Here is a 22,519-nt window from a genome sequence, read left to right on the forward strand (position 1 = left end):
TTCTATCAGTTATGATTTATTTAGATTTAAGTATAGACTTTCTGATACTGAGAATATAAAAATTTCTAGTAGTGACTGATATTTCTGTAACATCTGAGGACGTTTGATTTATAAAATACTATAATATTTGTATTAGTATATAATGCATTGTATTTGGCTTGCTTTGTACAAAGAACATTTATTTAGATAATAGAATTGTCACGTATGACTACCACATCAACCGGTATTGAGGTTTTTTCCGTTTATTCTGACCTGTCAGATGGCTGAGTATTTCTTTCTCAGCTCTACTCCCGACCCACACAGCTCTAATCCCAGGCTGCCCCAGCCTAACCTGAGCCTGATAGAATAGGGAGGGCATCTGCTCCTCAGGGGACCTCGGGGGCGAGGTCTTAGGTTGCTTGTAGGCTTGATCTCTGAGATGGCCTGGAGTAAGCTCTGGCTACCCTTCAAGTCATTGCTCTTGTAAGTCTCTGCCATCTTTTCCGGTTTCTAATTTTACAGCCCTGCCCTGAGCCCAGCCTTGCCAGACTCTAACAAGCTCTGTTGCCCTGGCCAGCCGTCTTCTCCAGGAGGTTGATGTTCCTCCACAGCCAGTCCCTTGCTGGGCTTCTTAGATAACTGCACTGACTGCCCACCCTTGCCCTTCCTCCTGCTGTGCATGTTGGTTGACCTGCCTTCTCCCTGCTCACAGTATTTGTTGGACCGTGTATTCCAGCTCATTCCAGTACTTTGGAGTACCAGTTATCCAAGCATTTTTAGGAAAGTTGGCTCCTAATTTCCCTCCTTTTCTTTTTTTTTTTTTTTTCCAATTCAGAAAAGGGGGATACGTTGTTTTTGTTTTGTTTTTAAAGATTTTATTTTTCCTTTTTCTCCCAAAGCCCCCTCGGTACATAGTTGTGTATTTTTAGTTGTGGGTCCTTGTAGTTGTGGCATGTGGGATGCTGCCTCAGCATGGCTTGATGAGCGGTGCCATGTCCATGCCCAGGATTCGAACTGGCGAAACCCTGGGCTGCCGAAGCAGAGTGTGCGAATTTAACCGCTCGGCCACCAGGCTGGCCCCGAGGTATACATTTTCGTGTGTTCTCATATCAAGTCTCCCTTTATGCCTCTGAGTCATTGTTACTGGTGGCCATCAGACAAGATTGGGTGCAACTGTTTGACATTTTAGGTTTGCGTAATCGTTTGCCAAGTTTTTGCGTCTTTCGTAGTCAGTTTTTTTATGCCAGTTTTCTGTTTTGGTACCACACAGTCTTTCTGATTTGTTCTTTTGAGGTGCATTGTTGGACTGGGAAAGCTAGAATTATGAGGAAGCTAAGTATCTAAGGCCCAGAGTGAGGGGCTTCTTGATTGTCCAGGGCCATTGCTTGAGTGCATTACTGTGACTGCCCAGGGCCTTTTTCCTTATTTCTTAGTCACTAGCTCTGATTTGGCTAATATATCCTCATGAAAGAGCAGTCACTCAGATTTCCCAACTCTGGAGTTGCACATGCTTCGGTGTATGCCTTCTGGTTTTCTGTTCCATTACTTTATCATCATGACCAAAAAGAGTACGTGTACTATTGTTTATATAACCAAAAATTACATGTCAGAAATCACTGAGGTTAAGTTTGCTGAGCCCCATGGATTGGAAGCAGTTATTTCTGCACCTAAATTCTACTGAGTAGGATTTAAAGCAGTTTCTGTAAATATTTTTCTCTTAATACTGATGCAGCTGCTCTTGAGCTTTTTGTTTTTATTTATTTTTTTAAATTAACTGTCTGAAGGAATCTGGCTAAAATTGACCCATAGCTTCCCTTTCACATGTACTTTCTAGTTTAGTTTGGCATTTATGACTAAGTTCACTAGTGCCTGCGTGAGATGGATAGAACCATGTTTTTTCTGTTACCCTCTAGTTTAGAGCCTTATTTATTGTTTTTCTCTTTTCAAGACTGTGAGGATACTAGGAGTAAGTGAAAAAAAGTGTTTTAATTTCCACTTGTGGCCTGACATAGGTCTTTCTAAACTGACAAATAATTGTCATTCAGAAAAGTAGCATAAACAAGGTAGATTCATGAATCTGCCAGTCGTTTTTCTCTCTGTGGCCAGAGTTACACTCATTCTACATCATAAAGCTGAGTCTTTTCATTAGCTGATTGGTTTGCTGAGTTCTGAGGAGGTAACCCCTCCCCTTAGGAACACTTGGCCAGCAGCTTAAGTCCACGACAGCCTTGCGTTCTCTGTGTCCTGTGCCCACACTCACACACAAAAAGCAAGAGGAAAGATTTTGTTTCTAAGAAGCAATGTTATATTCATATTAACAGATGTAGATGTGTAGATGATTAACTATCCATAATTCCGTTTCAAGACCTGTGGCATATGCTATTCCAGCTTTTGCAGAGATCTGAAAATTTAAAGACTCTAACCTTAACCCCTAAGGTATAAGCAAAGCCTGGCTGGGCACTTTGGCTTAGTTCAGTGATTATATTCTTTATTTTGCTAAATGAGTGTATTAATATTATTACAACTTATTTATCCTTTTTTTTTCTTTTTAGAGTATTCTTTAGTATTTTGCCTTAAAAAAAACTTTATAAAGAGGAGAAATGTGAAAAACTGGAAGTTCCCAATGTGACCTACCTCTCTGTTGCAGATGAAGAAATCGCGGGCCACACTGCTATGCAGAGGAGGCATCCCCTCCCCCCTTTCCCAGGCTGCTGCTCCTCCCAGCACAACCTGGGAACTCTCCTGAGTTTCCTGGTTTCCCTGAACTCAGCATTTCTCTAGGTTCCCAACAAATCACCAGGTTCTCTGTTATTTCCCTTCTCAGTCCCATCTTTCATCCTGTCTTGTGTGTATTGTAGAGTCACATTCTTTCTTTTGGGGCTCTGAAGCTTCTTCACTTTCCTTAGCAGCAGTACTGTTTCCCGTGACAGTCATCACTTCCATCCCTTTTTAGCCAGCTGTCCTTAATTGCACATTTCCTATGCTCTAGGAATCATGCTGAGATATGTTACCACATATCTTATGTCATCCTAAATAGTCCTCCAAAATAAATTGTATATTCTGCCTTTCTGCAGCTGAGAAAACTGAGATTTAGAAAGATAATTAATTTGTCTCTTATCACACAGCTAGTGGCAGAGTTAGAATTTCAATCAAAGCCAGAGCCAGGAACCCTATCCTGTTTAGACTTCAACTCTGCAGAACTCCCAAAATGGTAACTTTGGTCTCAGGACCTCCTCGGGTTCTTCTTTCCAGGTGTTTGTGTTTGTGAAGACAGTGTCAGATTAGAGCCTCAAAATAGACAGATGGTCAGAAATGGCTGAGACATTCAGAGCTTGGTTTGTTCTGTATTTTAAAAATAGTTTACTGATCTCAACAGAAGTGCCTGCATTTGATGGTTACTTTTTCTTGCTGATCACCTTGCTGGTTGAGGCTCCTGTTGTGTGGGTTTAGAATACCTTTAAAAACACCATAGCCAGGAGGTGGTGATCTAATTTCCATACACAATATTATGTGGGAACTAATTGTGAATGAGGAATATGGCAATGCTGTGTCAGCCATGGAAATTCAGTTATAAGTGAGATGTTACTTAGACATATTACTGTCTGTTTTCACTTGTTCCTAGAATAGTGTTTTTAATTTGGTTGTTGCTCGTTATTAAGTATAGGCAAGGCTAATCATATTATACTAACTGCTGATTTTCAAAATCTATTCTGTGAAGTCATCTTAGTTTTTCAAGGCAGAGTACATGTCACCCCAGTCAGTGTTCATTGGCACTGTGTGTGTTTTGTGATAGCATTTATTTTGTTATTTTATTTATGAGTGTGTATTTCCTCTTTTCTGAGCTGCTCGTTCCCTCCTTCTGCCTGCCCACCCCTACCCTCAAGTGAAGAAAAGACAGTGTGCTTGCTGTCATTGCAGCTGGGGAGTCCCTGAGCCCATCGTAGCCACCACATCGCTCAGGCATAGATGTCTGGCGAGGACTCAGTCTCAGACTTCTTCCTAGAATCTGGGTTTGTGCTAGACCCTTGCTCTGCTGCTTGTGAGGGAAGTGGCCTTGAGCAAGATACTGAGCCTCTCCGTTTTGTTTCTTCATTTTTAGTGCTGTTGCCAGAAGAGTGACGTGAGGAATGGTGAAACCATAAAACCCTAAAGACCTAATGCAGTTCCTAAGCACGTGCGATGCTCAACAAACGTTGGGTCGCCCTCCTTTCTCTTGTGTGACTCCAGGAACTGGCACAATTCCTGGAACATTGTAGTTATTCAGAGAGTGTTGGAGGGAGGGTTAGTTCAGTGACTGTATGTTTCCTTCTGAAAATTAACTGGCTTTTTCCCTCAACCCTTACTCTCAGTAGTTAAATTCTGTGTCTTTGCCATTCATTATGTCTAAAATGTGCTCCCATAAGAATATTTAGACAGATTTAGCCTCTCTAGGGCTTAAGTAACATTATTTGGAGTGACAGTAGCCAAACGAAAATAAACATTGTGCTTTTGGTTTTAATTCTGGTTTTTAAATGTATATATGTATCATATTTTGTGCTTGGTACTAGGTCACTGGTGGTAAAAATATGAATGAAAATATATTGAAATCTGTGAATTATGAGAAAAAAATTTTCAAGTTTTGTCTTGGACAGATTTTGGCAAGATCTTTCTCATTTATGTTAATGGTTGAAATAATTTAAACTACATGAAGAATTTTAAGATTTCCTCCAAACCCCAGGTTTTTTCCTAAGTTATTTTGGCAATTTCTTGCAAGTAAACAGTGTATTTTGCAAAGCAAAAGACTTTGAAATCTAATGTTCTTAACGGACTGCAATTATTTAATATTTCGTGTGAATGCAGTCTAACTCAGACTTTTTCCATAGTTATTAAAATGGCTATGATTGCAAAAGGATGCTTTTGTGTAGTAGAAACTGCTGGATGCAATGCCATTTGATCTAAAAAGGTCACAGTAAAGAGACATTTAAATTAAGTTATAAATTATAATTGAAAAACAATATTTTGATGTGTGAGACCAGAGATGTCAGAGCAGGGAGATGTAATTCATGGGTTCATTATAGAACAGAGGTGCCTGACAGCTGAGCCATGCCAAAAGGAAAATTTATTTGCAACATCACGCAGACAGAAAATGGCAGCTAAGATGAGAAGCCACAGTAGAAACTTGAAACCTTGTGGTAATACGCAGAGTTTATGCTAATAAGATTGCCTGAGATTCTGAGATGTTTAATGATTGCTGTAATATAAATGAGGTGTTCGGACTTGTGCACATGTTCAATCTTATTTAAATTAGGACCTTGTCCTTGCTCTATAAAATAACACACTTTATAACCAGGCATTTAGTTGATTCTCTCACCTCTCTGTACAATATACAGATTTGCTGAAATTTCAGAATTGTTTACACAAGAGAGTTAGACCTTGAAACAGGATTTCCATCCATGGCAGCATTGAGGAAGGATATAATTTAGTGTTTATAGCAATCCATGGGAAGTTCAATCATGAGTTAATTAAACTGTAGGCAGTCATTAAGTATTATTTATTCTTTCGAGAAGCTTGCCAGTAAAGCACTTATATATATTAAATTATAGAAAGTAATAAGCAGGGAGTGATTTGTCAGGTACAGTGAGAGTAGCAGATTTAACTTGGGCGATTATGCAGAAATGTGTTTTTCTTCTTGTGGCATGATCCTTTCTACTAATCACAGAGAGATCAGAGGGTGTAACAGGACAATTGAGGGTGTGTAGTCACCAGCACTCTACAATATAGGCTCTGTTGAGCCTCTGGTGGTTTGAATAGTCTTAGGTAAGAGCCATCTACCTAAAATAATACTCCCCATGATGATACCACCATATAGTTTATAGCTCTTTGACATTTCAGAGTATCTTGTTACATTGTGTCTCATTTAATGCTTTCCATTGTCCTTTCACACAGTTGAAGGATGGTAGTGTTAGGCCTGTTTGATAGATGAAACCCTCAACTCAGCTGGTTTGTGACAAAAGCTGGTAACAAGAATTTGTCTCCTACTTCAAATCCTATGCTGTGTTCCCTAGGCTACAGAAGGCATTGACTGTGGATGGTTTATGTAGAAGGGGCCCTGAGCACCTGGAGTCAGAGCTTTGTGTACAGCTGGCTCAGTGTGTCCAGGCATATATAGCACAGTGTCTTTTGGCTCTGTGTGATTCACTGTAGCGGTTACTTTTGTTACATTCGAACCAAACCAGGAATTTGTTACTCAGAAGATGCTGTTGTTTTTAGCACCAAAATCACCTACCAAGTCCACTCTGCTAATTCACTCATGATGATCATTGCTAGCACAGTATCTGGCCTAAGGAGTTGCTCAGTGACTCTGCTGAATGAATAGGAGGCAGAGAGAATGTGGTGTGAGCAGCCTGCCTATGAGGCTGGGACATCGCACTTGTATCTCATGGGCAGGACTGGATACCTAATAGGAGAATAGTCCCCGTTTGCTCTTTCATAATGAACAAACCAAAAACGAAAGAAGGAACACAAACTGAGGATTCTGTGGAGCAAGCCCAGGGAACCAGATGACAGACTGCTAGAAAACAGCAAAACAGGGATAGTTCCATGATGGAGTGACTCAAAAGGCTAGAGGATTGGTGAAGAATCACTATTTTGTTATCAGATTCCCCAGATATTGACCTGTGGTTTAGGGGAAGACGGGTTTTATTTGTGTGGAAGTGCAGACTTGGAGTTCAGTGACCTGGAAGCGGCAGATAGACAGTACATGCTTCCCTGATCATTGGATTAAACATGCACAGACACACACCCTGTGATGATGAACTTGAAAACAGTGGTTTCTGCTGAATGACATCCTGCTTTGGTGGCTGACAGGCTGATGGGGATAGTGTCAGATCTAAGTGCTTCTCCCACAATAGCTTGTGAAGATTGGAAGCTGATTCAGTAAAGATGCTGTATCTCCATCCCTGGTTTTTGCACTGATCTTTTCCCAGGAGCTCCAAAATGGTACAGTTCTCTATACTCTACATTAAAATTGCATTTAATCCCAGATTTTGCCAGCCTGACTTGGCTGTAAAACAGACAGAAAGGCTTGCTTCTGTTGCTTTAATTGTTTTTCCAAAGCTACAAAATAAAGCTATAAGATATTTGGGGTCCCTCCCCACCCTATCTTCTTGCAATTTCTTTGAACAGTTTTCTCTAGGGAAATGATAGAAAATCTTGTTCACGTTAAAAGACCTTTTACCTTAGCAATATTATGAAGCCTGCACTGAATTTATGGACTATATAGATGTATGTGTGTTGTTATGATCAGGTGTTTAAAATTTGAAACCCACGTAATGTTTTTCACAGGATGAAATTATTTCAGTCCTTCAGAGCTTGGTGCTATATTAGAGGGGAATGTTTTTAATGACAATTTAAGATAACCCTTGGTAAATTTACCAACTCTGAGTTGAAAAACCCAGTTTAGCTCTTTGTCAAAATTATTATTTTGGCCCCAATCTGAAGAAAATAGCTCTCCATAATCATCTAGAAAACAACCCTCTTTTAAGAAGGGCTTATTTATGCATGATATATCGAGCAAAGAAGGTAGAACCCAACCTTCTAGAACCTTAGAGTTTGGAGATGACGTTTAGGTGGAAGCGTCACACTTTAAACTGATTCTCACAAGTTACACCATTCTCAGCCCTACAAATTTCTGAAGTCTGTTATCTGTCTTATTCACAGCTGTGTCTGTCCCTAGCACCTAGAAAAGTGTGTGGCACAGCTTAGCATTCAAGAAATACTTGGGGAAGGAATGAAGAATGTCCTGAACTCCAGCGATTTTTCCCAAAGTGCTCAGAAGATAATCTTTATTCTTGTGAATCTATGTGGGCCGTAACAACTTTTAGTATATTAAAAGTATATCTTTAATAAAATATGATTACAGTATTACTTCAGAGCTGTAAAGCTCTCAGAATTTTCTCAGACAAGATTCCTGGAAAGTGGAAATAAATATAACATTAAGAAGAAGATGGCTATTTAGAAAGGTTTCTTTTGGTTCCCTGGGAAGAGGGCATGCCAGACCAGCCCCTTGACTCAGCTTTTGTACTAGCCTTCATGAATGACTGATGGCAGCACAAGAATATCCTGACTTCATTTGTTCAATAGATGTTTCATCGCTCTGGGTAAATAGTCCCACACTTTCTCCTTTTCAGATGTTGCTTTGTATAGGAGTGGGAGAAGTAGACGCTCTAAATATTTATTGGGGAAATAGCATGGAAAGATCAGATACAGGAATATTTTTTAAAAATTTTATTGAGGTCAGCATAGTTTATAACATTGTGAAATTTGTTGTACATTATTTTTTTGTCAGTCACCATATGCAGGGGCCCCTTCACCTGTTGTGCCCACTCCCCAACCCCCTTCACCTCTGGTAACCACTAAACGATTCTCTTGTCCGTGTGTTAATCTTCCACATATGAGTGAAATCATACAGTGTTTGTCGTCCTTTGTCTGGCTTGTTTCGCTTAATATCATACCCTCAAGGTCCATCCGTGTTGTTGCAAATGGGGCGATTTTGTCTTTTTTTATGGCTGAGTAGTAGGAATGTGAGTATTTTAAGAGGACAGGCAGACAATGGATCAAATGAAAGAAGGAAATTACCTGTTATTTAGAGAACAGAGTAGCAGAAGGAATTGCAGCAGCTTCTCCAGGGGAAAGTGTGATCTGAGATGAAGATTTGTGAAGGAAGTGTGAATGCTGAGATGTGTTTAGGGGAAAGTGCCTCTTTCTCTAATAAGCACCTCACTAGAAATTTTAACTGAGGGGCATCGTGCAGGCCGTAGCCAGCCTCTCTAATAAACCAACCAACCACAACAAGTTCAACAAGTTATTCAAAACATTTCTTCCAGCTATTATTTAAAGCTCTCCTTGGTTCACCAGAAGGCAGGAATGTCATAGGGATTAATGACCTTTGATTTAACTTCGTTCACTCAGCAATTCACTTCTGGAATGGGCTATATGTTCTTATGAGTAATTTCCTGTTAGTAGTCATATGAGATTTAAAAATTTTAATTTTTTTCTGTGTACTATACCAGAGTTTTAATCAAATTTCATAAATTATTAACATGAGTAATTATGTGAAACACAAGTGCTTTTGTTTATAGTTTAACAATTTTTTTTCTATCTCTGGAAAGGCTACTCTTAATCTAGAAAATTGAGTAGAGACTGCTTCCTTTATTTTTTTTCTCTTTCCTTTTAAAAATAAATAGCCAGCACTTTAATTTAGCATACTATGTGCCAGGTACAGGTCTAAGTAATTTACATGTATTTTCTACTGTTATCTTCACAAGAGCCATAAAAGGTAGAAATTCTTATGCTCATTTTTAAAGATGACAAAATTGAGACTCAAAGAGGTTAAGTAGCTTGCCCAAGGTCACACACCTACTAAGTAGAAGAGCGAGAATTGGAATCCAGATAATCTGGCTCCAAAGTCCATAGTTTTTCATCACTCTCCGTGTAATTATTGGATATACTACAATTATCTCTTATAAAATGTTAATTTATCATGAGCTTTTTATTAAGAATTTATGGTTTGATCATCTTGAATTGATTTCAGATTATCACTAAAATGTATGCTTTTAAAAAAGTAGGCATGTAATTTTTCCTTTTATTCAATTCCAGTCCATGTTGTTAAGCTCTCGTTATAGACTCTCATTATGTTATAGAACTTGGCAAATATCTATTTGTTCTGGGTATTAGGCAAAGTGTGAAAATCTAATTTTATTTTTAAAATCTCTTTATGCTTCTGAAAGAAGACTAAATTGGACAGTTTTCAAACATTTGCAAATTATAGTATTTTAGTATTTAGTATATTTATTTAGTATAGTATTTATAGTATACTGTTTTATTTTTTAAAGTCTAATGATGAATGTCATAAAAATACGTAAGTTAATATGAGGTGTTCATATTTATCACATAACCTTCCCCCACACCTCCAACACACTGTGCCACCATCAAAGCAGAATTCAACATTGATCATTGTTGTAGGTGTTTTGTTTTGTTTTAAAGTAGTTGACTTATTGTTATAATGAACATATAGCTTGGACTTCCTTTGACAGTCTGGATTTAAAATAAATTGGGATCCTTTAAACTGTGAGACTCCTCAGAAAATTTAGATTTTCAGTGCTTTCTGTTTTGCTGAATGCGCAATGAAAATGGGTATTTGTGATACCCCTTCCAATAGCAGTTGATGAGAAGAGAGACTTGCTGTGTATGTTTCAAGTGTTTATTTCATTCAACAAATATTTATCTCAGGCTTACTGTATCCCCAGCCCTGGGGCTACAGCAGTTGCTAGGAAGGCAATTTGTACGCCTGTTTTGGAATCTTCTATTAAACAGAAGAAACACAGGGGTCTCTCCTCTTGTGCGTCTGTAGCTCTTTGCCTACATCTAGGTGAAAGTAATTACTACACCCTGTTTGATTTTGTCATCTTGTGTGTCTCGTATCCCCACAACATATCCCCACGAGTTTGTGAGTTTCCTGCAAATAAAAACTGAGTTACTAAGGTTTGTACCTTATTTAAACTGTTTTTGTGTTGTTGTTGTTGTTGTTGTTGTTGTTGTTGTTGTTGTTGTTAGTGCTGTTGAGTCAGTTCCGACTCCTAGCTACCCTGTGTCCAGCAGAGTGGAACCCTGCCCAGTCTTTTTGCACCACCCTCTCACTTTCCTGGGCTATATCAGACAGTGCTCTGCTGCTATTCATAGGGTTTTCATGGCTAGTTTTTTGAAAAGTGGGTGGCCAGGTCCTTCTTCCTAGTCTGTCTAGTATGGAAGCTCCACTGAAACCCATCCATCGTGGGTGACCCTGCTGGTATTTGAAATACTGGTAGCATAGCTGTCAGTATCACAGCAACACGCAGCTGTCACAGTATGACAACCCACAAATGGGTGGTGTACTTGGTTCCCTAACTGAGAAATGAACCTGGGCCGTGACCGTGAGAATGCCAAATCTTAACCACTGGGCCACCAGGGCTAGCTTATTTGACTGGGTCTTCAGCAAATGCTGGTGAATTGTTCAAATAAGAGATTGAAGCACAGGTGAGAAAATCAGAACGTCTGCTCCACGAGAGCAGGGATCCTCTGCCTATTTTGTTCACTGCCATCTCTCCAGGGTCTCATACGCTGCGGAACGAAAGAGGCACTCTGTCAACATAGGCTGACTGAATCTGAATAAACCAAGATTTAGCTTTGGGTCAAGCCTACTTAGGGACAGTAGTTGAAGGCATTTATGTATTAATGTAACAAGTATTTGTGTTATGTCACCTTATGCTACAGCCTGTGTTAGGCACTGGAGATACAAGTCTTAGCCAAAACAGATTGCTGTGTCAGAGAAGTAGATTTTTAAATGAAAGGCAGATTTCCAGTGAGAATTTTAGAGGGATAGGCACAGTCTGGGGAAGTAGATTGAGCAAGAGGATCTCTCTACCTGCTGTTTCTCTCCATTGTCTGCAAGTTGAGATTCAGGAACTAGGAGTGTATGGGGTCACAGAAGCCAAGGCAGGCGTATCTTTGCAAGATAAAGAGGGGTCAGTGGTACCAGGCACTGCCCAGGGTTAAAAAGGATATGGAGTGAAAAAAGTTCATTAGCATTGACAGGAGAGAAGTTTGATCCTAAAAGGAATGTGTAGATAAACCAGCATCTTTATTTGTGTGTCCTGAGAAGTTAGTATACTGTTACAGAATTAGTTTCTTTAATGAAATTACTACATTTGAAAGCCTTAAGAAATGCTAAAGGGAAAGAACATAATCTAGCATGTCTTTAGGCCACTTTGGGGACAATGGGAGAAGAGTGGGGGTCACGTTGGCTGGATTTGAGTCATGACTCCACCGCCTACTGGCTTAGTGTGGTGAGCATCTTTACTTGACCTTTCTATGCCTCAGTTTCCTCATTCATAAAATGAGGTGACCGTAGTTCCTACCTCATAAGATTATATGAGGGAAGGAAGACCTTCCTCAGAGGATTAAGGAAGATAATGAATACATGGAATGTGCTTAACACTGTTCGAGGCCAGATGTTAATTCATGTTTGTTATTGTTATTCTTAATCCTATTTCTACTATTGCTAAAATGTTCTCTACCTTTACCTATCTCCCTCTCCCAGAATAGGTGGAACTGGGGAAGTAGCTGGATGAGAACAAGTTATCATGCTGACTAAAATGATTGTGAATCTGTATGCCCATCTCATGATTCTTCTATAAGAAAGAGTAAATGCAGGGCTTTCCTTTTATTGATTTGCTTCCAGTTCTGTTATTTGGTGCAATTAACTAACTAAAATTATTGTTGTTGTTTTAGCTACACGAAAGCAGTTATGATGCTGGCAAAGCCCTGCAGCGCCTGGTAAAGAAGCCTGTGCCCAAGCTGATTGAAAAGTGCTGGACCGAGGATGAAGTGGTGAGCTCGGATGGGAGTTTGCCTTGTGGTCTGGGTCATTGAGGTGTTTCCTTCTCACTGTGTCACTTCCCTGCTACTCGGGGGAAAAGAGGCCCATTCCAAAGGTTCAGTCATGTGTACAGACTGCCCATGGCATCCATCACTCAAGGGAAGGAGCCTTTAAGCTTCATAATTATACATAAAGACTTGATTTTACTAAGCTTAGGTTCCATAGATAATGGGAAAGATTTTCCAGGTTTCATGGAAAGAGAGAAGAAATTGATAGTTACTCTTAAAAAAAGTTAGTTTTGGTTGGTTGGTTTGTTTTTGGTGCAAGCTAGCTTTTGATACCTCCCTGTTTTAGGATATAAGCATGTTGAAACCATTTGATATGTAACCTAGAGTGGGGCTGGTGACTTGTTTTTATTTTGAGTACTAGCAGGATTCCCCAAGCTGCTGAAGTACATTAGTCAAAAGCAGGAAGCATAGACCTGATTAAATAAATACAGTGGATCTTACATATTCATTCTATCATTATGGCCCATTAAAGAAGGTGCAGAGATAGAAATGTACCCACAAATACAGATTTGCAAACCCATGTATTGCTGTAGAAGACTTATAGATTTCTTGTGCCTTTGCAAATACAGTCTTCAAAATGAGTATTACCGCTTGACATTTGCCCTTTAGGTTGAATGAAATTAAGATGAAGGCTGGCATCCCTTCTCACAAGGCTTATGTTTTAAGATGGGAGGCCACCAGTAAATCACTGTCTGTCAAGTGGTAGTACACATGCTGAGGAAAATAAACCACAGTAAGAGGACAGGAATAACCTGCACAGGGACGCTGTGCTGCCTGTGTAAGGGGGCTCAGGAGAGGTCTCGGAAGTACCATTTGAGCAGAGACCTTAGGGAAGTGAGGAGGCGGGCCTTTTGGATATCAGGGATTTCTGGGCGCTAAGGTGAAAGCAGGCCTGGCATGTTCAAGAAATAGACACGGGGCTGTTCCCGTGGCCGAGTGGTTAAGTTCGCGCGCTCTGCTGCAGGCGGCCCAGTGTTTCGTTGGTTCGAATCCTGGGTGCGGACATGGCACTGCTCATCAAACCACGCTGAGGCAGCATCTCACATGCCACAACTAGAAGGACCCACAACGAAGAATATACAGCTGTGTACTGGGGGGCTTTGTGGAGAAAACAGAAAAAAATAAAATCTTTAAAAAAAAAAAAGAAATAGACAGGAGTGTATATGGAGGGGGAGTGGTAGGAGAGATGGATTATGGGGGAGGGGGTGCTACAGGGGGCAAATCAGGTGCGGCCTGTGGACCCCTGGTCAGCACCTTGCTGCTTTCTCTGTGTGAGCTGATTCTGAGCAGAGGAGTGACTCCATCTGCCAATGGGTAGCACTCTGGCTGCTGAGTCAAGAGTGGGCTTCGGGGGCCGTTGTGAGAGTCCAGGCCCAGACTGGTGATTGAGTAGTGTGGCAGCCATGGTGGTGAGAAGTGGGAGATCCTGGATATATATTGAAGGTGGATCCAAGAGAATTTGTTTATGGAATGGCTATAGGTGAAGGCAGGCAGGAGTTGAGAGGAATGAGGAAAAGACTAGGAGGCCCAGGGATGAACTGAAATGGCCCTCCACATTCGGTAATAGAGGGCCTCTTCAATAATCCCTTAAGACTTTAAGTTTATCAGACTTAACGATGAAGTTGATGTTGCTGTTTTGAAAGTAAAAGTTTAAAAACCTTACGTGATTAGTAAAGAGATGGAAACTTCTTAAATAAATATTTGTTGTTGTTCCAGACAATGGTCAAAGTAAAAATGTTAAACTCAGTTCGTTTGAAAAGTCATACAGATGTTGTTTTTCACCATACACCTGCGTATGTGAGAAGGAGATAGATTTGATTGATAAAAATTTTAAATTCTACAAAAAGCCTTTGTGGAAGAAAGACATAAGGAGATGAGACGGATGGCACGGATGTGTAAAATGACATCAATCTACAGGTCCTTGTCAACATGGATGTCCTGTGACACTTCTCATTCTCTCTCCTTCAGTTCTTGAGCTTCTCCCATTGGCCTCCGCTTCCTTTTGGTCTCTCCTCCCCTTCCGCTTTCTTGTCCTCCCCGACTGACCCTCCTTTCTCACTCATGCTTCCCTAGCTCCTCACTAGCTGTGACTCTCTCCTGTCTCCCTTCATTTCTCCCTTAATCTTTCAGTCCCTCTGGAATTTTAAAATTCCAGCTTAAAAGAAAGCTCTTCCTGCTTAAAGGTAGCTTCTTTTTCCTGCAGCACTTCCTTATGTGGGGCATGATGTGGCCTCTGCCTCCCCTGCTGCTGCTCCTGCTGTGTGGGGACCTTTAGCAGACAGTGGGATGGAAGGGAGAGTTTCACGTGCCGGAAAAAGCCCGGCTTTATTTTGAAGAAGGAAACATGACTCCACAGTGCTGCACGTTCTGAGTGCAGGAGCATGATCCTTAACTGCACAAATCCTGATCTTTGGGGACTCATTTTCATCATGTTTGCTTCTTGTTTTAGTATAAGTTTTTTTTTTTTAAAGATTTTATTTTTTTCCTTTTTTCTCCCCAAAGCCCCCCAGTACATAGTTGTGCATTCTTCGTTGTGGGTTCTTCTAGTTGTGGCATGTGGGACGCCGCCTCAGCGTGGTCCGATGAGCAGTGCCATGTCCGCGCCCAGGATTCGAACCAACGAAACACTGGGCCGCCTGCAGCAGAGCGCGCGAACCTAACCACTCGGCCACGGGGCCAGCCCCTGTTTTAGTATAAGTTTTGAGAAATGTTTTGGCAGTCGTCCAGCCCTTGCAGAGCCTAGGGATCCAACGGTTCCTTTATTTATAGGAAGGTGAGCTTCACTTTCTAAAACCTCAAAAGTGAATGAGAGAGGGATTGAATAATTGGTAGGTGAAGGGAGCATCTGATAAATGTATCCAAATCAGATCTTTGAATAGTTTTATGTGGCAGCCAGGCACGTAAACCAACAAGACTCCTTAGCTTAGCCTGGTTTTGGCTGTGAGAAAGCACCCGCTGTGTGTATATGACCCTGCTTCTTTTGAATTTACCACATTTTCTCACCCCAGGACTCACAGGAATAAGCAAAACAAATGTGTCCCAACTACAATAAGTACATGGGCCTACCTCTCTTTTTTTTCCTCTCAGTTTTCTTTATACTTGGACATTCTAGTTATTTTTAAATTTCACTGCCTCCAGTATATCAGTTTATCTAATTACTCACTGTCTGATCTAACGACAGCAATGTCAATGAGGTTGTTTTCCTTTGCATTTGTATGAATCGAACACTGTTTGTGAGAGAGTTGGTAGAGCATCTGACAGCGTGAATCCCTGGCTGTGCTGTGGACAGGCAGCTTGTGTACCTCCTGGCTCTGGCAGGTCCACTGCTCCGTGAGCAGATTAATCTCTCTTTCCAGTGTAAATCCAAATGATTCGTTCTTCAAGGCTTAGCTCAGTTCTCTGGCCCATCCTACAGTGCTTGTTCCCTTTTCTGATCTGCAACTCCTGTTTGCATCATTTATTGACAGTTAATCCTTTGCTTCCTCATGCTATCTTTTGTAGCACTGTCACCAGGTCTTTGTTCCTCAGTCTTTATTTCTGAGTTGATTACCCTCCTAGTTTGTAAACTTATTAAGAGTAAGGGCTAATTAATGATGACAGTAATGTCTGGTAGAGAATAATATCTCTACCTATGAGGGGCTTGAGGAATATTGACAACTCTTTATTCAAGATTATTGTTTTTATTTATTTTTATTTTTTTATTGCGGTAACATTGGATAACATTATATAACTTTAAGGTGTACATCATAACATATTTCGAATTCTGTGTAGATTACATCATGTTCACCACCCAAAAACTGATTATAATCCATCAACATACATGTGTGCCTAATCAACCTTCTTTCACCCTCCTCCCTCCCCGCTTCCCCTCTTGGTAATCACCAGTCCAATCTCTGTTGCTCTGTGTTCATTTGTTGTTGTTTTTATCTTCTACTTTTGAGTGAGATCATATGGTATTTGACTTTCTCCCTCTGACTTATTTCATTTAGCATAAAACCCTCAGGGTCCATCGGTGTTGTCACAAATGGCCTGATTTCCTCATTTCTTATGGCTGAGTAGTATTCCATTGTGTATATATACGACACCTTCTTTATCCATTCATCCCTTGATGGGCACCTAGGTTGCTTCCAAGTCTTGGCTGTTGTGAATAATGCTGCGATGAACATAAGAGTGTGTGTATCTTTATGCATTTGTGTTTTCAAGTTCTTTGGATAAATACCCAGCAGTAGAATAGCTAGATCATATGGAAGATCCATTCTTAATTTTCTGAGGAAACTCCATACTGCTTTCCCTAGTGGCTGCACCAGTTTGCACTGCCGCTAGAAATATACAAGGATTCCCTTCTCTCTACACTCTCTCCAACACTTGTTGTTTCCTGTCTTGTTAATTATAGCCGTTCTGACCAGAGTGAGGTGATATCTCATTGTAGTTTTGATTTGCATTTCCCTGATAGCTAATGATGTTGAACATCTTTTCATGTGCCTGTTGGCCATCTGTATATCTTCTTTGGAGAAATCTCTGTTCAGATCTTTTGCCCATGTTTTAATTGGGTTGTTGGTTTTTTTGTTGTTGAGATGTATGAGCTCTTTGTGTATTTTGGATATTAACCCCTTATCTGATATATGGTTTGCAAATATCTTCTCCCACTTGTTAGGTTGTCTTTTCGTTTTGTTGATGGTTTCCTTTGCTGTGCAGAAGCTTTAGTTTGATGTAGTCCCATTTGTTTATTTTTTCTTTTGTTTCCCTTGCCTGATAGACATGGTACTTGAAAATATGCTACTAGGACCAATGTCAAGGAGTGTATTGCCTATGCTTTCTTCTACATGTTTCATGGTTTCAGGTCTTACATTCAAGTCTTTAATCCATTTTGAGTAGATTTTTGTGCATGGTGTAAGATAATGGTCTACTTTCATTCTTTTGCATGTGGCTGTCCAGTTTTCCCAACACCATTTATTGAAGAGGAGACTCTCCTTTCTCCATTATATGCTTTTGGCTCTCTTGTCAAAAATTAGCTGTCCATATATGTATGGGTTTATTTCTGGGCTCTCGATTCTGTTCCATTGATCTGTGTGTCTGTTTTTGTGCCAGTACCAGGCTGTTTTGGTTACTATTGCTTTGTAGTATATTTTGAAATCAGGGAGTGTGTATGATACCTCCAGCTTTGTTCTTTTTCCTCAGGATTCCTTTGGCTATTCAGGGTCTTTTGTTGTTCCATGTGATTTTTAGGATTCTTTGTTCTATTACTGTGAAAAATGTTGTTGGAACTTTGATAGGGATTGCGTTGACTCTATAGATTACTTTAGGAAGTATGGACATTTTAACTATGTTAATTCTTCCAATCCAAGAACACGTAATATGTTTCCATTTCTTTGCATCGTCTTTAATTTCTTTCAACCATGTTTTATAGTTTTTTGTATACAGCTCTTTCACCTCTTTGGTTAAGTTTATTCCTAGGTATTTTATTCTTTTTCTTGCAATTATAAATGGCATTGTATTCTTAATTTCTCTTTCTGCTACTTCATTGTTAGTGTATAGAAACGCAACTGATTTTTGTATGTTGATTTTGTATGCTGTGACTTGACTGTACTCATTTATCATTTCTAAAAATTTTTTAGTGGATTCTTTAGGGTTTTCTGTATGTAAAATCATGTCGTCTGCAAATAGTGATGGTTTCATGTCTTCTTTTCCAATTTGGACCCCTTTTATTTATTTTTCTTGCCTGATTGCTCTGGCTAGGACTTCCACTGCTATGTTAAATGAGAGTGGTGAAAGCAGGCATCCTTGTCTGGTTTCTGTTCTTAAAGGGATAGCTTTCAGTTTTTCTCCATTGAGAATGATATTAGCTGTGGGTTTCTCGTATATAGCCTTTATTTTGTTGAGATATTTTCCTTCTATACCCATTTTATTTAGAGTTTTTATCATAAAATGGATGCTGTATCTTGTCAAATGCTTTCTCTGCTTCTATTGAGATGATCCTGTGTTATTTATTCTTCATTTTGTTAATGTGGTGTATCATGTTGATTGATTTGTGGGTGTTGAACCATTCCTGCATCCCTGGAGTAAACCCCACTTGATCATGATGTATGATATTTTTAATGTATTGTTGTATTCGATTTACTATTTGATTTTGTTGAAGATTTTTGCATTGATGTTCATCACTGATACTGGCTTGTAATTTTCTTTTTTTGTGTTGTCCTTGTCTGTTTTTGGTATCAGGATAATGTTGGCTTCATAGAATGAGTTAGGAAGCCTCCCCTCCTCTTCAATTTTTGGAACAGTTTGAGAAGGATAGGTAGTAAGTCTTCTTTGAATGTTTGCTAGAATTCACCAGGGAAGCCATCTGGTCCTGGACTTTTATTTTTTGGGAGATTTTTGATTACTGTTTCAACCTCCTTACTGGTTATTGGTCTATTCAAATTCTCTACTTCCTCTTGATCCAGTTTTGGAAGGTTGTACGATTGTACGAATTTATCCATTTCTTCTAGATTATCCAATTTGTTGGCATATAGCTTTTCATAGTATTCTCTTATAATCTTTTGTATTTCTGAGGTGTCCCTTGTAATTTCTCCTCTTTCATTTCTGATTTTATTTATCTGAGCCTTCTCTCTTTTTTTCTTGGTGAATCTAGCTAAAGATTTGTCAATTTTGTTTATCTTTTCAAAGAACCAAGTGTTGGTTTCATTAATTTTTTTCTATTGTTTTTTTTAGTCTCTATTTCATTTATTTCTGCTCTGATTTTCATTATTTCCTTCCTTCTGCTGATTTTGGGCTTTGTTTGTTCTTCTTTTTCCAGTTCCTTTAGGGAAACTGTTATATTGTTTATTTGGGATTTTTCTTGTTTGTTGAAGTAGGCCTGAATTGCTATAAATTTCCCTCTTAGAACTGCTTTTGTTGTATCCTATAGATTTTGGCATGTTATATTTTCATTTTCATTTGTCTCCAGGTAATTTTTGATTTTTCCTTTGATTTCTTCATTAACCCAATCATTGTTCAGTAGCATTTTGTTTAATCTCCACATTTTTGTGGCTTTTCTGACTTTCTTCCTCTAGTTGATTTCTAGTTTCATACCTTTGTGGTCACAAAAGATGCTTGTTATTATTTTGATCTTCTTAAATTTATTGAGACTTGCTTTGTGGCCTAATATGAGATTAATTGTGGAGAATGTTCCATGTGCATTTGAAAAGAATGTGTATTCTGGGGTTTGGGATGAAATGTTCTATATATGTCTTCGAAGTCCATCTGGTCTAATGTGTTGTTTAAGGCCAATGTTTCTAATGTTTCCGTATTGGTCTTCTGTTTGGATGATCTATCCATTGGTGTAAGTGGAGTGTTTAAGTCCCCTACTATTGCTGTGTTACTATTTCTCCTTTTATGTCTGTTAATAATTACTTTATATATTTAGGTGCTCCTATATTGAGTGCATAGATATTTACAAGTGTTATATCCTCTTGTTGGATTGTTCCCTTTATTATTGTGTAGTGCCCTTCTTTGTCTCTTGATACAGTTTTGGTTTTAAAGTCTATTTTCTCTGATATAAGTATTGCTACCCAGCTTTCTTTTCATTGACATTTGCATGGAGTATCTTTTTCCATCCTTTCACTTTAAGTTTGTGAGTGTCTTTAGGTCTGAAGTGTGTCTCTTGGATGCAGCATATATATAGATCTTGTTTTTTTAATCCAATTGGCCACCTTATACCTTTTGATTGAAGCATTTAGTCCATTAACGTTTAAAGTAGCTATTGATAAATATGTTTTTATTGCCATTTTGTTACCTTTTTTTCCCTAGGTGTTTTAGTAGTTATTCTCTGTTCCTTTCTTCCTCTCTCACTCTCTTCCCTTGTAGTTTGATGGCTTTCTTTAGTGATATGTTTGATTTCTTTCCTCTTATTTGTTTACTTACTATAGGTATCTGGTTTGTGATTACTGTGAGGTTCCTATATAATATTCTATGTATACAGAAATCTATATTGAGTCGATAGTCTCTTTAGCTTGACTTCTTTCTAAAAGCTCTACTCTTTTACTCCCCTCCTCCCGCATTTTATGTTTTGAAATCATTATCTAATCTCTTGTTTTGTGTGTGTCTATCCATTACCCTCTTATCATTGAAATAGGTAATTTCAGTCCTTTTGTCTGTTAACCTTCATATTATCTTCATAGGTGGTTGATCTGCTACCTTTGCTATATTTTTGCCTTTACCAGTGATTTTATTGCCTGGGTTTTTTTGTTTGTTTGTTTTTTGATAATTCTCTTATCCCTATTTGTGGTCTTTACTTTCCCACTTAAATAAATCCCTTCAGCATTTCTTGTAGAACTGATTTCTTGGTGATAAACTCCTTTAATTTTTGCTTCTCTGGGAAGCTCTTTATCTCTGCTTCCATTCCGAATGATAACCTTGCTGGATAGAGTATTTTAGGCTGTAGGTTTTTTCTTTTCAGCACTGTAAATATATCATGCCACTCTCTTCTAGCCTGTAGAGTTTCAGCTGAGAAGTCTGCCGATAGCCTTATGGGCCTTCCTTTATATGTCAGTTGTTGCCTTTCTCTTGCCGCTTTTAGGATTCTCTCTTTATCTTTAATTTTGGACATTTTAATTATAATGTGTCTTGATGTGGGGCTCTTTGGGCTTATCTTGTTTGGTGCTCTCTCTGCTTCCTGTACTTGGATGTCTGTTTCCTTCCTTAGCTTAGGAAAGTTTTCAGCTGTTATTTCTTCAATTAGATTCTCTGTTCCTTTGTCTCTCTCTTCTCCTTCTGGGACACCTATAATATGATTATTAGTGCACTTGATATTGTCACAGAGTTCCCTTAGACTGTTCTCATTCTTTTTAATTCTTTTTTCTTTTATCTGTTCAGCTTGGATGATTTCCTCTAGTCTTTCATCCAGCTCGCTGATCCATTCTTCTGTATCATCTACTCTGCTATTGAGTCCCTCTAGTGAATTTTCATTTCCAGTATTCATTTCTGATTGGTTCTATTTTTTTTTTTTAATAGAGAATTTTTTTTTTTTTAAAGATTTTATTTTTTCCTTTTTCTCCCCAAAGCCCCCCGGTACATAGTTGTGTATTCTTCGTTGTGGGTTCTTCTAGTTGTGGCATGTGGGACGCTGCCTCAGCGTGGTTTGATGAGCAGTGCCATGTCCGCGCCCAGGAGTCGAACTAACGAAACACTGGGCCGCCTGCAGCGGAGTGCGCGAACTTAACCACTCGGCCACGGGGCCAGCCCCCTGATTGGTTCTTTTTTATGTTTTCCAATTCTTTGTCGACGTTCTTACTGTGTTCATCCAGTCTTCTCCCAATATCAGTGAGCATCCTTATGAGTTTTTGTTTGAACTCTTTGTCAGGTAGATTGCTTATTTCTGTTTCATTTAGTTCTATTTCTGGGATTTTGTCCTGTTCCCTTGCCTGGAATGTGTTCCTTTGCCTTCTCATTATGCCTCTTTCTCTGTGCTTATATCTATATATTAAGTGAATCAGTTATGTCTCCTGATCTTGGAGAAGTGGCCTTATGTAAGAGATGCCTTTTAGGCCCAGTAGTGTGCTTCCCTCTCATCACCAGTCCAAATGATCCAGAAGTGACTCCTGTGTGGGCTACTTATGTCCTTCTGCTATGGCAGGGTTGCTCTTATTGCAGGTACCCAGGGAGTCTAGTCTTTCCCTCCGTGGCTGTCTGTTTGTAAACCGGCTTTGGGGCTCCCCAGTACCATTGGCTAAAGGTCTAATAGCACACTGCTGTTGCAGTTTTCCTGTTAATTGAGTAGGTACCCAGTGAGGGAGTTGCTAGGCTTAGGGGCTTACAGTTGCTGTAGGCCTCAGGCCTGCAAGGCTGTTGTCAGCTCTCTTAGGATTGCAGCTGAGTGGGACTGGTCCTAGGCACCCAATTGTTTCAGGCTTTGGAAGGTGGGGCTGATCCTCTTTGTGGCTGTTTGTGAAGCACAGGTCTGCTGCTGCTGATAAGCCCTACCCACCTCAGGTCCACACACATGGTCAACACAGTCCTGGTCCATGCACACTTCCTGATCCCCCGGAGCGTGCTTCTTTGCCCCACTGCAGAGACCCCCCACCCCTCCACCAACACCCCCACA

The 22,519-nt window shown here is 39.6% G+C and overlaps 1 protein-coding gene across 4 annotated transcripts in view; it reads left to right on the forward strand.

Annotated features, from left to right (window-relative positions):
- RERE (arginine-glutamic acid dipeptide repeats) overlaps positions 1-22,519 on the forward strand; it is a 404,029-nt gene that overhangs the window by 287,444 nt on the left and 94,066 nt on the right. For all 4 annotated transcript variants that reach the window (XM_046660504.1, XM_046660507.1, XM_046660505.1 and 1 more), the window contains one exon: positions 12,286-12,384. In XM_046660504.1, coding sequence (XP_046516460.1) covers positions 12,286-12,384 — 99 coding nt within the window. The remainder of the gene's footprint in view (positions 1-12,285; positions 12,385-22,519) is intronic.

Source organism: Equus quagga, chromosome 5 (genome assembly GCF_021613505.1).
Source record: "Equus quagga isolate Etosha38 chromosome 5, UCLA_HA_Equagga_1.0, whole genome shotgun sequence".
Lineage (NCBI taxonomy): Eukaryota > Metazoa > Chordata > Mammalia > Perissodactyla > Equidae > Equus > Equus quagga.